The sequence below is a fragment of the Oryctolagus cuniculus genome, chromosome 15 (genome assembly GCF_051225735.1).
Source record: "Oryctolagus cuniculus isolate XC-2025 breed Fujian yellow rabbit chromosome 15, ASM5122573v1, whole genome shotgun sequence".
Classification (NCBI taxonomy): Eukaryota; Metazoa; Chordata; class Mammalia; order Lagomorpha; family Leporidae; genus Oryctolagus; species Oryctolagus cuniculus.
In genome coordinates, this window is record NC_142881.1 from 13,372,476 (window position 1) to 13,388,529 (window position 16,054).

At 51.0% G+C, this 16,054-nt stretch overlaps 1 protein-coding gene across 9 annotated transcripts in view; it reads left to right on the forward strand.

Annotated features, from left to right (window-relative positions):
* Window positions 1-15,101, forward strand: part of SHTN1 (shootin 1) — a 162,149-nt gene extending 147,048 nt beyond the window's left edge. For 7 of the 9 annotated variants that reach the window (XM_017348610.4, XM_051824206.3, XM_051824202.3 and 4 more), the window contains one exon: window positions 13,408-15,101. In XM_017348610.4, the coding sequence (XP_017204099.1) occupies window positions 13,408-13,627 (220 nt within the window). In that variant the 3' untranslated portion in view covers window positions 13,628-15,101. Of the gene's footprint in view, window positions 1-8,575; window positions 11,222-13,407 lie in introns of all 9 variants that reach the window. The other 2 variants (XR_007911130.3, XR_011382204.2) reach the window with 1 other exon arrangement.
* The last annotated feature ends 953 nt before the right edge of the window (window positions 15,102-16,054 follow it).

Genomic DNA, 16,054 nt, shown 5'->3' on the forward strand with positions numbered 1-16,054 from the left:
CATTTGAACAGTGCTAACAGAAAGATGATCTATATTCATTCTTCAGCTTCCCTATTAAATTTGTTTAACACCTAATTTGACATCAGCAGTCTGGCTACATTTGAACCAATATCCAGACACAAAAGCAATTTGGCCGAGACAAGTTAGGTTCTGAGAAGCGCTTCAGTGTGTGTGTATAGATTTTTTTTTCCTTTACCATTTTACACAGATAATCTTAATCAGAAAATACTGCAACTCCTTCCTCCTTTTGTCTGCCTTTTATTCTCCAAAAGTAAGTGGAAATTACATTTCCAAGAAAGGAAATGAAATAATTGCAGGCCCAAGGTCTGCAAAATGTGTGTTGAATTGACAGTGAAAAGGATCCGTGTGTTGACAGCCGCGGTTGTTAGATGCCATAAAGGCCGATGTGAAGCTCAATTTATTTCTCATCGTGCTTGTTCAATGACTGCTTAAGAGACACATTTCAATTTAATTTATCTGCTTAAAGCACTAACACAAACACGGTGTGCTGCTGTATTAACTTTTCAACTCTGCAACCCAGCGCTTGCTTATTCAGCTCTTGGCATCCCTTAGCTCAAACAGCTAATGCCCTGTATTGCATCTTAACAGTCAGGTAAGAGCACCCTTCCCAACGGTCACCCAAGTGCCCTGGGCTTCTGTGTACGTGTGGGGAGTCGGGGGAGGGATGCATTGGCTCTCAACATTCCTATGGGAGCCTAGCTTCGCGATGGCTGGACAGCGGGTCATTGAACAAAGTCACCTGCCAAAGCGCACGTTCCTTATCACGATGTCACTATCCCCTGACACCGGCCTAGCCGTCAGAAGCGCAAGGGATCGTCCTCTGGGCTCTCTCTGGCTGGCTCTCACTAATAAGTTCACTCTGTCACATTAACCTCAAGGTGCAGGCGGCCACCTGTTTCTCCGCACAGACTGGAGTTGTCAGAGTGAGTGGGAGTCAGATCAGCAGTCACACAGTGAAGTGTCTGCCCTCCAGCAGTTACACCTGGATTTTGATCTGTGGCGCTGTCTCCACGGTGTTCCGGATGGGTGGCCCGATCGGCTGCCGGCAGGAGTCAGGGTCCAGAGAGAATGCCAGGCACGGTGGTTTCTGCGTTGCTGCCGTGCCCCGCCCCCTGCTGACACACCCAGCCCAGCCCAGCCCTAACCTGCACCCTTGACTCTGAGGAGCGCGCCCGTCTCCCTCACCTCTGTGCTCAGATGCTGACCCGTCCTCCCGGCTCTGATTCCCCGTCCCCACAGCGGTGGCCCCTTGGACGTGCCAGATGTTTTCTCTCTTCCCTCCCTCCCTCTCCTAGAGCAGGAGCTCCTTGCAGTAGGAATTTCTTTGTTCTCTGGGTGTGTCTCAAAACACCTGGAAGGATTCTGCCACACCACAGGCTCTCAGTAAGTCCTTGTTGAACAAATGAATGAAGAGGCAGCAGAAATCCATGGCTAGGACACGCGGCCACCATGGCCTCCCGTTATGCAGCAGTCACACAGGCCAGCTGAGAATGAATGAATGAAGAGGCAGCAGGAGTCCATGGCTAGGACACGCGGCCACCATGGCCTCCCGTTACACAGCGGTCACACAGACCAGCTGAGAAGCCAGAGGTGGGTGCTGCTGACTCGGTATTGAAAACATTTCTCGGGGCCCAGGAGTCCTTTCTGTTCAGCTCGGTCACACGGGTGCCTTCCTCCACCTTTGTAACCTGGCCCAGAGGGAGTCACCAGAGACAACCGAATGCCCAGTTCCGAAAGAGAGATCCAGCCATGCTTGGCCTGGCTGCTCAGAGGGACAGGGAAGCTGCTGTGCTAGTGAGAAGGATTTCGGTTTTCTGCATAAGATCTTCACTTAATCGGGAAATTAAGTCACTTCAGGATATCCCTGGAAAGTTTCTTTTTCTTTCAATAAATTCCTAAAATCAACATATGTGCATATTAGAAATTATTCAGATACCTCTTGTCTGGTAAATTATGTCAGAGACATACTGATTGATTTCCTACAGACCCATAAGAAAGCAAGAGACATTTTGAATACTTAATTACAAGGATTAATTAAAATTAACTTTCTTGTCAAGAGCATAATTTTTTTTTTTTTTAAGAAAAAGGAAAAGATAATCAGGGCTTGAGGAGGCCTAATTTGTCCTGTGTCTATTATTAGTAATAGTTTTACAAAATATGTGTATACTATCTTTCTAGTAAATATATACTATTTAGTCATGATGTGGTAACTCTCAGTGCACTTGAGTTTCATTGATTCTGATCAGTTATAATTCAGATGGGGATGATGCCCGTAACCTGCCTGCGTGCTACAAGGGGTAAGGATTTGGCTGAGCAGAGGAACAGTGCAAACTGGGTATCTGTTTTTATGCCCCCTTCCTGTTCATCTAGATTAATCTGATAATGTTAAGACACAGCAAGACTCCTGTAGCAAGCGAATCAGGGGGTAGAGTGGTCAGCATGAAGGGGAAAAATCCTAAAGTATGGGATTTTTAAAGGAAGCTACCTTGTTGCTTTCAGACCACTGTCACAGCTGGAAGTGGGCTGGGCAAGTGTTGCACAGGTCAGGAAACCAAGAGTGGCTGTGTTTTCATCTACAGCAACCGTAGAAGGAAGCGGGGAGTAGCGTGGAGACCTGCGGTCGGTTCCCTCTGTGCATCCGCACAGGCAGCGGACAGCGCCCCGTCTCCACGTCTGCACGGGCAGCGGGCAGCGCCCCGTCTCCATGTCTGCACAGGCAGCGCCCCGTCTCCACGTCTGCATGGGCAGCGGGCAGCGCCCTGGGGTGCAGTCCTGGGTGTGCTGTTTCCGTAACTCACCCGAGGTCTCAGAGAATCATCTGGGACTCAGTTCCCTCACTTGTCCGTGAAGGGTAGGTGTCGTGTGAGTTAGAAAATGCAGAAAAAATATTTCAGCGAGTGGCTTCCCTGTCTGGTGTTAGCTCTGTGACCCGGGGAATGGAGCTGGAAGTTAAGGACTGGACACCTTTGTTACTGAGTGGGCCGGGTGGCCTCCGACAAGGCACTTAGCCGTTCTGGGTTTTGTTGTGTTTCTTCTGTTCTGAACAGGCAGGTGGGTTGCTCACCCTCCGATATCCCTCTCAGCTCCCTCCGGAGCCCCTCTTGAGTTCCCACCGGCTGTGCTGGCCTGGTGAGGGTGCTCACTGTTAGGATAAGGAATGAGGCGCGAGCCCCTGGTTTCTGCCTGCAGCGTGTCTGTCAGCATCGAGTGACTACTGTGCAGTCCATACAGACCCAGAAACAGGCAACAGTTTTCGAAATCCATTATCAGAACTTACACGTCAAATCAAAATAGGGCTTCTCTTCCAGAGCTGTGCTCTTGGGGGTCGTCACACCCGTGCCGGCCCCGCACTAGTGCCGCGTCAGGTCGAGACGCCTGTCACGGAGGAAGCGTGCTGTACATGGGGCACGAGAAGGGGAGGCTTCTGCAGGGCCACTGTGCTGGTTCTGAGAATCAGCATCAGCAAAGTGAGGTGGCCCATTTTAGTCACTAGGTGTTCCACACCTTTCCGGGTGACTTGGGTTTTGAAAGCAGATTTGGTTTTTGGAAGTGGTCCTCCAAGTGTCACCTTGGCAGGTGTATAGAGACGTTTGTACCATGACACAGAAATTGGACATGCCTCCAAAGCACACGCGCTGGAGCGCCGCGTGGTAGAGTCACGTGGACACTCGTGGCACGAAGCCTCTGTGCTCCCATTCCTGAGCACTGGCTGGTCCCACATTTGCACATTCTGGCTCACTGGTCAATGAGTAACTAGGAAATTAATATTTCAGAAACATAAGCTGAATAGAAAATAAGAAAACCCAGTATACCTAGGTGTGGGGAACTCCTCGTCCGTGTTAATCCTCTGCAGGGTCCCTGAAAAAGCATGTTAACTCTGTAATCTACAGAATGCCTTAGTCTGGTGTTCTTGATTGATAGAGGTAAAATAAATCAGAAAAATATTTTGAAGGGTAAAGCCTACAAGATTTGACAATGTGTGTGGCTTTTTGTCAGTATACTATTCATGGTAAACTAACATCAGTTCAAGAGAACTATGCTGACATTACTGCAGGCAGGAGATACAATATGTTGGTTATAATTGGAGGCTCTGCCTAATGGAACCGGCTTCCAGTTTGAGGCCTGACAATTTTGGAATTTGCTTCCATGATGCTTTGCTGCTACAACTATATTTCACTAGCATTTATTTTTTTTTAAAGATTTATTTATTTATTTGAAAGTCGGAGTTACAGAGAGAGAGAGAGGTCTTCTGTCTGCTGGTTTACTCCCCAATTGGCCGCAATGGCCGGAGCTGTGCCTATCCGAAGCCAGGAGCCAGGAACTTCCTTTGGGTCTCCCACACGGGTGCAGGGGTCCAAGGACCTGGGCCATCTTCCACTGCTATCCCAGGCCATAGCAGAGAGCTGGATCAGAAATGGAGCAGCCGGGACTTGAACCAGCACCCATATGGGATGCCGGCACCTCAGGTGATGGCTTAACTGGCTACACCACAGTGCCAGCCTTTCACTAGCATTTATTAAGCCAGGTACTCTCATGTGTTGAATTATTTCTCCCAAACCTATAGACTATCCCCATTTACAGATGAGGAAGACGAGGCCCACTGACATAAACAACATGTCCAGAATTATACACCCAGCAGTTGGGTCAGATTGCGTTTTTAAAATATTCATTCATGCATTCATTCAAGAGGCAGAGAATAGAAGCAGGGAGGGAGGAAGGGTGGGTGAGCGGGCGAGTGAGTTCCCATTCCCTGGTTCACCCCTCAAACGCCCTGGGTGGCCAGGGGAGTGGGGGCCGGGAGTCAGACTCTATCCGGGCCTCTCACATGGGAGGCTGGGACCCAACCACTTGAGCCGTCACTGCCGCCTCCCCAGGTCTCCGTTAGCAGGAGGCTGGAGTGAGGAGTGGAGCCCGGCCCTCCCGTGTGGGATGCCCGTGTCTTAACTGCCAGGCTAAATGCTTGCCCCCAGATTGCATTTGAACTCTTCATGGTGTCTCCAAAGCTCACTGTGAGCTGTAGCATGCTGCATTTGTGTATGAAGTACTTAGGGAGGGGAGAAGAGAAAGATAAGATTTCTCCTAGAGAAAGTAGTGATTTAGTAGGCAAATGACTCCTTGATCCTACGAACCCTCATAGCCTGTTCCTCCAACTTTGCATGCCACAGGGAGTATCATCGCTTCCTTTTTTCACTCCCTTCTGAACCCTAACCTCAGCATTAAGAGGGCTCTTGTCAAGGGAAGATGTTGCCCAGCAACACGGAGTTCTGAAAAGGAGAGTCAATCTGAGTTAGCAGAAGTCTTTTTTTTGACTGGCGCCATGGCTCACTTGGCTAATCCTCCTCCGCCTGTGGCGCCTGCACCCCTGGTTCTAGTCCCGGTTGCTCCTCTTCCAGTCCAGCTCTCTGCTGTGACCCGGGAAGGCAGTGGAGGATGGCCCAAGTGCTTGGGCCCTGCACCCCATGGGAGACCAGGAGGAAGCACCTGGCTCCTGGCTTTGGGTCGATGCAGCGCACCAGCCGCAGCGGCCATTTAGGGGGTGAACCAAAGGAAGGAAGACCTTTCTCTGTGTGTGTCTCTCTCTAACTCTGCCTGTCAAAAAAAAAAAAAAAAAAAAAAAAAAAAGTCTTCCTTTTTCTTTATGCCATGAAATTCTTAACAGATTTCAAGTTGCATTTTCTTTACACTTTAAAATTGCTTATTGATTTGAAAGAGAGAGTGGCAGAGGTAGACAGAGAAACCTTCCATCCACTGGTTCGCTTCCCAATGCCTGCAATAACCAAGTTTGGACCAGGCTGAAGGCAGGAGCTTGGAATTCAGTCTGGGTCTCCCATATGGGCGGCAGGGTCCCAAGTACTAGAGCCATCACTTGGCTGTCTCCCAAGGTGTACACCAGAAGGAAGCTGGATTGGAAACAGAGGAGTTGGGACTTGAACCCAGGAACTCTGATATGGGATGTGGGCATCCCAAGTGGTGTCTTATTTATTTATTTATTTAAGGTTTTTTTTTTTTTATTTGAAAGAGTTACAGATAGAGAAGGAGAGATAGAGATCTTCTACCTGCTGGTTCACTCCCCAAAGGGCCGCAACAGCCAGGGCTGGAGCAGGCCGAAGCCAGGAGCTCCTTCTGGGTCACCCACATGGTTGCAGGAGCCCAGGTACTTTCCCAGGTACATTAGCAGAGAGCAGGGTTGGAAGTGGAACAGCCAGGAATCAAACTGGTACCTCCCAGGCAGAGGCTTAACCTGCCACACCACCGTGCCAAATGCTTACCCCAAGCAAAAAGTCTAAATCGTTGGAAAGTGTAGTAATGTTTTTCATGTCAAATGTCCAGAAAAAGTCATGTTTCAGGATAAATGCTGGAAATCAGCCTCTCAGAACACCAGCCTAAGCTATGTTAGTCTTCAGTGTAAGTTTTGTTTACAGATTTTGAATGGTCTTGGGCATTTCAAGCCGCCGGTGCTGGAGACTGGCAGGTGACACCTCGCCCAGCATCACGCTCCTCTTCCTCCTGGATCGCCCCCTCTGTGAGCCCCAGCATGCTCTTTTAGATTCCGTTTTTCACTACCAGACAGGCACTGCGCTTGCGTTTTTGTTAGGGAGTGAAAATAGGTCACGTTCTGCCCTAGAAGAATTTAAAAAAACAAAAACCCACATAGCAGTTATGGGGCTTCCATTTCAGTGGGAAAATGTCTTTTTATTTTAATCTGCATTTAATTGCTGGACCTCTGGTATCTCTAAATACATGTGACTTTTGCAGCAGTCCATCCTGTTCAGGCCATTAACTGAACACCAACAGGCAACTGATAAAAGAAGACATTTTGATGTCTCCTGGTTGGTCAGACCCGTCAAACATTTGCGGGAAAGAAAAAAAAATCTAATTGCCTTTCAGGTTTTGAATTAAAAGTGAAATTGATTTTATCATTGCATGACCTCTAACTGGTCTCTTCAGTTTTAATCACTATTTCCAGTGTGAAATTAATGTAGGGAAAAAAAACCCAAATGGAAAAGTCCTGCTTTTTTGTGATTGAAGCTGGAGAACCTGCACCTGTGAAACGTGTTAGTGAGTAGAATTGGGACTGTCGACTTTTGGGGGAACTTGGCCAAAAATCGCCCTCTCCAGCATGGGTCTCAGCTGGAGGTAGATTTGGTCAGCTCCGGTCACCATTGCTCAAGAAAAAGTGGAGGCCAACATTTTGTTCAGATTCCCACCCTTTGCTTCTCTCTCTCTCTCTCTCTCTCTGTCTCTCTCTCTGTGTGTGTGTGTGTGTGTGTGTGTGTGTGGCACCCTCCCTGTACTTAGTAAGCGTTGTTCTGAAAAGCGACTCCTGGCTGGTGCACTGAAGTGTGCGGCCGCGGCCCCTAATCTGATGCTCTTACACAATTAAAGGATTTGCTGGCTCGGCACTGTAATCGCAGCCCCTCCATTGTGCACGGACACTGCAGGAAGCAGCGCCGTGGGCCGAGCACTGCCACAAAGGGTCTCGGTGTGCGCCCATACATGGGCAATTAAGTTTTAACAACAAAATTAGCAGAACAACTGGATGTCCTGGAAGTTGAGGTCCTCTCCCCTGTCCTCCCTCCACAGCCCCCCAGGAGTCATCCCGCGGGCTGTGGCTCACTGTGGGGGTGTGTTACACCTCGTGCCACCGTGACTGAGCAAATCTGAGTTCTGTCAAGGGGCCTGCCTTCCAGGGTGGGCCAGCGGCCGCAGCACCTATAACTGTGGGAGACTTTGTACAAAGTCTCTCATTTCTACGTGGAGAAGCAAAATGTGGTTGGTGCTTTGTAGTGTTCAGATAGTCTCTGTGCTGTTTGTACTTTATTTTTGTAGAGAGGATTTTTTTTTTTTTAATTCAAATAGGAGCAGCCAACTGGAACCGAAATGCAGGGTAAACTGGCCTAACTTCTGAAACCTGATGAACACATTTCACTCGAAATATACTTGATCGTGTCATCCGGCTAAATGAAACGTAGCACACTGCATTCTCTGTGACTCCCCATTTTAAGTCTGAAGCCTGTAATGCAGTAAATGGGAAGGAAAACTTCAAAATACATTTGTAAACATCGTCCCGAAAACTTAGAAACGCAAGTATTTTGTGCACGGCAGCTTTTTAAAGGAGCCAGTATGGTATGTTATGGGGGGAATTTTGCAGAAGACTTTAAGTCTCTCAGATTATTTCTTGTGAATAACTCTGGGATCGAGATGGATTTTCCATGATGATGTGGAGCTGTGCAGCATTATAGAGAGCTGAGAAAGTAGCCGGAGAAAGGCATTCCCCTTTCATGGTGTTTGGTGAGCTCAGGTCAGCCGTGGTTCCGGCGTTGTCCGTGGCGGTGGTAGTGCTGGGGAGAACGGCCCAGCTTCCTGGGCCCCCTGTACGTGTGCAGGGTCTGGCTTCACCGTGTGTGCCCGAGCCGCAGTTTCCCAACTGAAGGAAACGTGGCAGAGCGTGGACGGGGAGCGGCCCTTGTCACCTAGCTTGCCAGGCAGGGTGGTTTTGTTGCTAAGCCACGTGGTTTTTTATAATTAGAGATGAAATCTGTTTTTCTCTCAGGACCAAGTGGACAAACTCGTACAATCCTTTGAGCTACGGCGCAGTTTTCAACAAAAAGACAGAGCCAAGAGAGCGATTTGGCTCTGCCTGCCTTTGCCGTGTCATTACTTGATTAGAATCGGCGGTCACAGAGAAGGGTGCACCTTAGGCCTGCAACTTTCTTCTGTGAAGTTTGGGGGAGGTGTGTTTTTTAAAAAAAAAAGTTCCTGAAAAACAGGGCTTCCCAAAGAAACAAGAAAAACCGGCTCGGCTGTGGGCTGTGATGCTGCCGGCAAACAAAGTGGGACATCTCAGTTTTCCACCGGCAGACAGACAGGAGAGCCGACTTCCTCTTCTGGACTTTTCCCAGGAAACGACTTTCTAAAGGCAGATTTAAATCTTTCCGTTTTCTGTCCTTGAAGGTGGTAAATATGATTGCGGTTTTATCCACTTCTGTTGTAAATGAAACAGAGTTCAGACCGCACAGCCCGGCTGTGCGTCACTTGTTGGACGGCTGCCACAGACTAATGCGGACGCCCCACTGGGAGACCAGAGAAGAGCTATACTTTGATTCCCCAGATTGTGTTAAATAGTCCAGCTGTTGGATTTGAAAGATGGTTACCTCAGAAGCGAAAGAGAAATGAACTTGGCATTTATGCTTCAAACCGTTTTTCTACTGTTTGGCAATCAGCTTTTCAGAAGCAGCGTTTTATAAAATAACTCTTAGCGCTTAAAAGTTTCATTCACTGTAATGTTCAAAATGTCCCACCTTTATATTATCAGTAAAATTAAGCTTGAGTGATATGCAGAATTTGCATGAAATAAGCATTTCCCCCTTCATTTCATGAGCTTTGATTGTATTCAATTGAGCTCAGAACCATGTCGATTAGGGCTCTCTTGGGCATTAGTTAATTTGAATTGCAGCCGAAACGTTAGCTAGAATGTTGTTGAATATAATTGGGACGTGGAAAGTTGATTTTGAAAGGAATTTCATTGAATGCAAACAATGATTTGCTTTTTAAAAAATTAGAATGCTACGCTTTCATCTCTCGCAACGCCGTCTGAGAAACCACTGGGTCTCTTTATGAAGTTCAGCTTTGGCACAGCCATTTGCAATTGTTCTGATTCTGCCGGTACCAGTACAGTCTGGAGTCAGGACTGGCCTTCCACCCGCAAGCAGCCCCAGCTGCCCAGGTGCCACGTCCTGGCTCTCCTGCAGTTGGCGAACAGTAGGTGCCGCCTTCACAGGGCACCCACGGCGAGCTTCGGCATCAGGCTGCATAGAGCGGTGTGCATCGATATATTGCCTCCTGGCTTCCATGTTTGCCTTCCTGTTTTTGTCTGTGTCCTGAAATTGCCTTTGAGCGTGTGGTCTAAAATGACCCATGAAAAATTTCTGTTTGAATGGGTCAGAAATAACTGCCAGTCTGTTGTAGCAAGAAAAATATGCCGGACAGGAAGCCGCGCTTCCACCGTTGGAGCCCCCCACCCCCTGCTCAGCAAGCCGGGTGCTGGTGGACAGATGCTCCCGCTTCACTCTCCCTGGGGTCTTCACGTGAAGCCGGGCTCCCTCGCGGCCTGCACATCCCGTGGTTTCGGCCTCGGCTGGTGTCACCTAGAAGACTTCTGCCCTCAGTTGCAGGCTTCACAGCACACAGCAGAAGGGCCACTGCTTTTCAGCAGGACCCACTCTGAATTCCTTACGTGTGGTCCCCGTCCCTAGATGCTGCAGAAGAGCAGAAACGGGGACGGGAAGGCAGGTGTGACCCAGCTCCTCGTGGGTTTGTGGCATTAGAGCTTCTGGGGTTTGCACCTTGAAGAAAAGCTCTCAGGAATGCCTCCGTGGCCGCTGAGAACGAGAGCCTGGTTCCTAGCACGTCAGGAAGGGAGCTGTCTGGCTGTCCCTGAGGGCTGGGGGTGGAGATAGATAGAATGAGGCCTCGGAGGAAGCGTTCTCATTCCAGGAGAGCCCTGGGCAGCCCCCTGTTGGAACCAGGAATGGGCCTGCTCACGTCAAAGCCGGAGGATGGTCTGAAGGAGGGGGCTTCACAGATCTGCAACACAGGAGTGGAAAGGGATTCAGAAGACAGACGTCGGTCCGCACTCCCACACAGCCCAGGTCGGCGGTATCTTGTTCGAGGAGCTGCCTCTGGGAAGTGGTGCTGTGGGAGAGGCAGGAGTGCCTGAGCCGGGCTCTGGCTCTGCCCGTGCCACGCAGGCGCTGCGTTGTAGGCCAGGCTCGTCCCCTCGGCCCGCCTCGCCGTCCTCATCCGTCCGAGGACAGGTCAGACTCGGATTGTCTCCATCCCTTTCTGCCTCGCCCCACTGGGATTCCAAGGCGACGGTCGTTATCCGAGAGAAACCAGTGACTGCCTCCGTGCCTAGAAGTAGACAACTTGCTGCTGCCCCTGGTTCAGTGAAAATCCAGAGGCCGGCCAGCGGCGTAAGAGCAGACGCAACCGCAGCTGAAAATTGAGGACGCACCAGGAGTACTTTGAAGACAGAGCTGGCCCCCTGAGGTCTCCGGGTTTCCAGCGGAGCCCCGAGAGCACTTCCTGGAGGGCGCTGGTCCCCAGCTGACGAAGACGCTTTTGCTAGGATGTGTTCAGCAGCCCTCCACCTGTGGGCACCCAGGAGACGCCCTGGTGATTCTCCAGGGTGACCGAGGTTGGTATGCGCTGGAGTTGCATGCGTCAAGCACACTGGCTGTCACCAGCTGTCACTGGCTGTCACTGGCTGCCACCGGCTGTCACTGGCTTCTGGAGCCACAGGTGTCTTGACCCGCAAACGTGGCCCTGGTAGCTTTGTTTCCTAGGCTCCCCTTACCCTTTTGTTTGCAGTTTAGGGTTGGCCCCAGGAGAAGTCTGTGAGCTGGAGAAGGCAGACTAAGGTAACAGTCTTTTGAAAAAGATTTGATTTATTTTCGTTTTGAGCCCTCCGAGGGCCGCTGCAGAGCAGGCTCCGGTTCAGCCTTGCGCACTGTCAGCGAGGCATGGACTCAGGCGGGCAGGACAGCCGTGCAAGTGGCTGCCCACATTCCTCCAGCAGTTTCTCCCAGCTCCTCCTGCGGCTTCTGCAGGCCCTGGGCCAGGGGCATGGACAGCTCCGTGGGAGGGGCGCCGGCCTCCCTGGCACATGGTCGGCAGCCTCGGGGTTGGCGCTTGGGGACGGATGCAGCTCTCATTTGTCCCCGGCTTCTGCTGCTCTAGAGCCGCCTTTGCCTGCAGCTGGCAGGACGGCCGAGCTCAGGCCCAGCCGACAGCCGGACTGGCGCTCTCCAGCGCCTAAGGGTCACGCTCACTTCCTGGGACAACTTTCTCTCATGCAGTGGTTCTGCTTCTCTGATCATGGGCTTCTAGATGTAGCCTGGCTCAGAGAAAGTCCAACTGGGGACCTCTGGGGCGCCGCCCCCTCTCCTGGTTCCCAGAGCACAGCAGCACATGTCTTGAGAAATGGCTCCTTGGCCAGGGTGGCTGGGCAGCGTCGGGGTGGCTTCTGACGATGAGGACATTGCCAAGTAGAGGCGGAAATAAAAGGACTCTGTCCTCAGCACAGGGCAGCCCTGCGGTCCCCAGGGAAGACCTAGCTTTGTAATCAGCCGCTTAGGCTGCCGAGCAGGTCACATGGTTCTGTGACCGGACAGCCAGAGGGAGCCCTTGCACGTGGACAGACCTTGTGCTGGTCAGAAAGGGAGGAGGCTGAGGTCGCTGGGGCCAGGGTGTTTGTACCTGGGGGCCCATTTCTCCCTGCAGTTGAGCTGCTGTTTTTGTTGTAAATAAGAGATCTCCCCACCTGCTTACCCCAGAGCCTCGCTTGCTCCCACTCGGTCTGAGCCTTCCGCAGCATGTCCGTGTTCACGCATTCGGGTCCTCAAACAGGTCTGCGCTGGGTGCTGGGACAGAGTTGCAAACAGAGCCAGATAGGCCCTGCGTCATGAGCGCCTGCACAGCGCCGGCCCATGCTAAGTCCAGCGAGGGAGAGGTGTCGTTTGGTAAGAGACCCCAGTGGCTCCCGCCTGCCCGGGGTGCCTGCTGGTGTTCCCTGAGGCAAGCAGAGCAGTCTGGCGAGCCCAGGCCCTTGGGGTGGTGGCACCCAGTCATTTCCGGAGCCACCACCCCGACTGCCTGACGTGTGGCAGGAGAAAGTGCCAGGCGCGCTCCGTGCCCTTGGAGAAGTGGCTGCCCGTTCAGCGTGAGACGCAGTCACTTCTTGCACGAGAAGAGACAGATGCGGGGAGGCTTCTGTGGGAGAAAACCAGCCTCTGAGACGCGGGAGTTTCCCAGGCAACCCAGCATCCTCTGCAGACGAGGCACGTGGTCGGCAGCGCCCCAGCTTGCCCTCTAGATGCTCCCACTCACCCGGTCAGCCCAGGCCTCTCCCAAGGCGGTGGTGGCTGCGGCTGGCCCACCTCTCCTGCCCGGCCATCCTCCCCCGGTCTCAGAGCTCATCTGCAAGCAGCTGCACCCAGGGGCTTTGGAGAGAAGGGGGCTGCTGGCTCCTGGGGCCAAGTGAAGGGGCTGGGTGCAGGGCCGGGCAGGCAGAGGGCAGGAACTGCGACAAATCCTTCAGTTTTGCACCTGCAGAGAAAAGCCTGCAAGCAAGCAGGTAGGTGGACTTGGCTCTCCCACTCCCTTAGTTAATCGCTCTTTTCCGCCTTCCTTCTGGCCCTGTGCTTCTAACATGTACTCTGATGGCTTGTTATTATTATTTAATGGCTGGCATCTCGGACTACTATGTGCATGTTGATTAGACTTAGAACACGGGGGTTGGTCTCAATCCAGGAATATGAAAGACCCCCCCCCCTTTTTTTTTCTCTCTTGTTTTTCATTTCTCTGTGTCACTTCATCCCGCAGGCCTCCCAGTAGCCCTGGATACAGAGGATGCACTGGCGGTGAAAACGGAGCTGAGCCAGTTGTAGTTTTAGATCCCGTTTCCACCCATGAACCCCAAACCAAAGACCAGGTCGCTGAACAAGAGCCAACTCAACACCAGGAGGATGGAGGCGAAGTTATGGCGGAATACAAAGAAGACAGCGTTGAAAAACCGGGAGAGCGCGACAGCTCCAGCTGCTGACGCGTCGCCCGGGAGGCGGCCGTGTTGGGAGGTCCTTTCTCTAAGCACACGATGCGATGTGGCGCGTGGACAAGGGCCGCAGACGCTGCTCTGGTCCCCGTGCAACCAGTACACGTTCTTGTCTGGTGTCCCTTTTGTAAGTAGCAACTATAAACACGATAAGTAAGCTGTTTAGCAAGATGCAGATTCTACATTGTTTTTGATTTTTGCAATTCATAGAGATAAGGTTTATTTTTTTTCTTAGCTACTGTATTAAGTATGACTTCTTTAGAAGGTTCCAGACAATTCAGATGTTGCCCTTTTAGGAAGCGTGCATACCACTCCCCAGGTGCGATGCTCAGAGTTCCAGGTGCGTGCAGGAAACTGGAGAAGCAGAACAGTTTAGAAGTTTTAGGAAGCCTGCGGGGCACCTGATCCCCTCTTGCGGCAGGAGCCGTGGCAGCGTGGGAATTGTCGGGTCCTCGGCACACGAGTTATTTTCTAGGGTAGTCTGAGAAAATAACCCGGGAGCTGGCAGCAAACTAGCAGCTGCACAGTTCACGTTCCTTACGCAGGTTGTTAACCTTTGAGAAACACATGCTGCCGATGGCGCCCCCGCCTCCCAGGGGCTTCTTCAGTGGGACTGCCCTGCTGGCCTGAATCCAGGATCCCGGTGGAAGTGCACACCCTGAGTTGCAGTCGCATTTTGCACATTCTGTGCTCTAACTATGTTTTCCCGTATACGGTGTGGCTACCCCAGTTCTGACGTGAGTGAAGGCAAGTGACAGGCACACATTTCCTTGCTTCGCTGCTGATCAACATTGCACAGGGGTTTGTTTTGTGTTGGTTTTTTTTTTTTTTTTTTTTTGGAGAAATTAAGTGGTAGTTAGTCTCTAAAAACACAATGTTTCAGGCTGCCACGGTGAATAAATAGAAATGGAATCAGGGATTTTTTTAAAGAAAAAACTTATGCAGCTTTTCAAAGTTGATTGTTTCAAAATTGATGTTTATTTAAAATAAGTGGTAATGTACTTGAATGCACTTTTTTATGACAATGATTCAGTCCTGGTAATTTTACTATTAAAGGAAGTAAAAGGTTTAGTTTTGTTAGCATGACTCAGCATGTAGCTGTCAGGTGTTTCGCACCTAAGGGTAAAAGAAAGCGACAGTAGCTGTAGTTGTATTGTGTTGTATTTTTGCACGTGCGCTAAGCATAGGCTTGCAGAGGTGGGCGGGCGAGTGAATGTACCTCCCGACTTGGAGATAGCGTCTTTCTGTGGGTTCGTTTTGCTTGACTATTTCCACGTCGTTCTGTAACAATTCTGCAGTTACTTACCCGTCTGCTCACGGGGAATCCAAATGTCACGTTTCTCCCTAACCGAACAACACTGCCGTACGGGGCGCTCACCACAGGCCTCCGGCGCATTCTGTTAGGCTGTGCTTTGGACTCTCCTCCCCACAACTTATTAAAAAAGCACCGACGGTTTCTCATTAAGGTTCACGTGTGGTCATTGACATTTGGGGTCTCGTTCCCCACGCCCAGCCTCCTCTAATAGGAAAACTGTCTAAGAAGCGCTAAGTCGGGTCATTTTTACTAACTCACAGAGCGGTGTGCTCGGAGGAGTTTTGTTCCCCGTTCCCTTCTGCTGCCCTGCTACCTGTGTCTATCGCCAGTCTGCTGCTGTGCATCTCACACACTCTTGGGAATTGAAACACACACACACACACACACACACACACACACCCAGCCTTTCCATATCTCGTCACACTCCTCAACAAAACGATGTGGCTGTGTGTGGCCCTCATTTCAGCCATTTGTTGAGAGGTGTCAGCTGGCCCAGGCCACAGGTAGCAACAGGTATTTAAAAAGCCTTTCTATCACCCGTGCTTTCCTTTTACTATGACCACAACGCAAATTTTTTTAAAGATTTATTTATTTATTTGAGAGGCAGAGTTACAGAGAGGGAGAGACAGAGAGAGAGATCTTTCCTCTGCTGGTTCACTCCCCAAATGGCTGCAATGGCTGAAGCTGGGCCGATCCAGAGATAGGTGCCAGGAGGTTTTTCCAGGTCTCTCGCACGGGTACAGGGACCCAAGCACTTGGGCCATTTCTACTGCTTTCCCAGGCCATAAGCAGAGAGCTGGATTCGAAGAGGGGCGGCCGAGACACGAATTGGCACCCATATCGGATGCCAGCACTGCAGGGAGAGACTTAACCTACTAAGCCACAGCTTAGCCGGCCCCCACAAAGCAATTTAAATTAACCTGATGAGAAAGTACTGGGGCAGGGCATTTGCTCACCTTCGCCCGCCTCTGTGTCTACTCCTCAGCCCAGTTTTGAGCAGGTTTGGCCCTGCTGGGGTGACATGGTCAGCAAAAACAGCAGGCCCCAGATTGGGAGACGTGGGAAGCCCAGGGCCTAAATCTTCAGGGTGTGTCCCTGGCTGC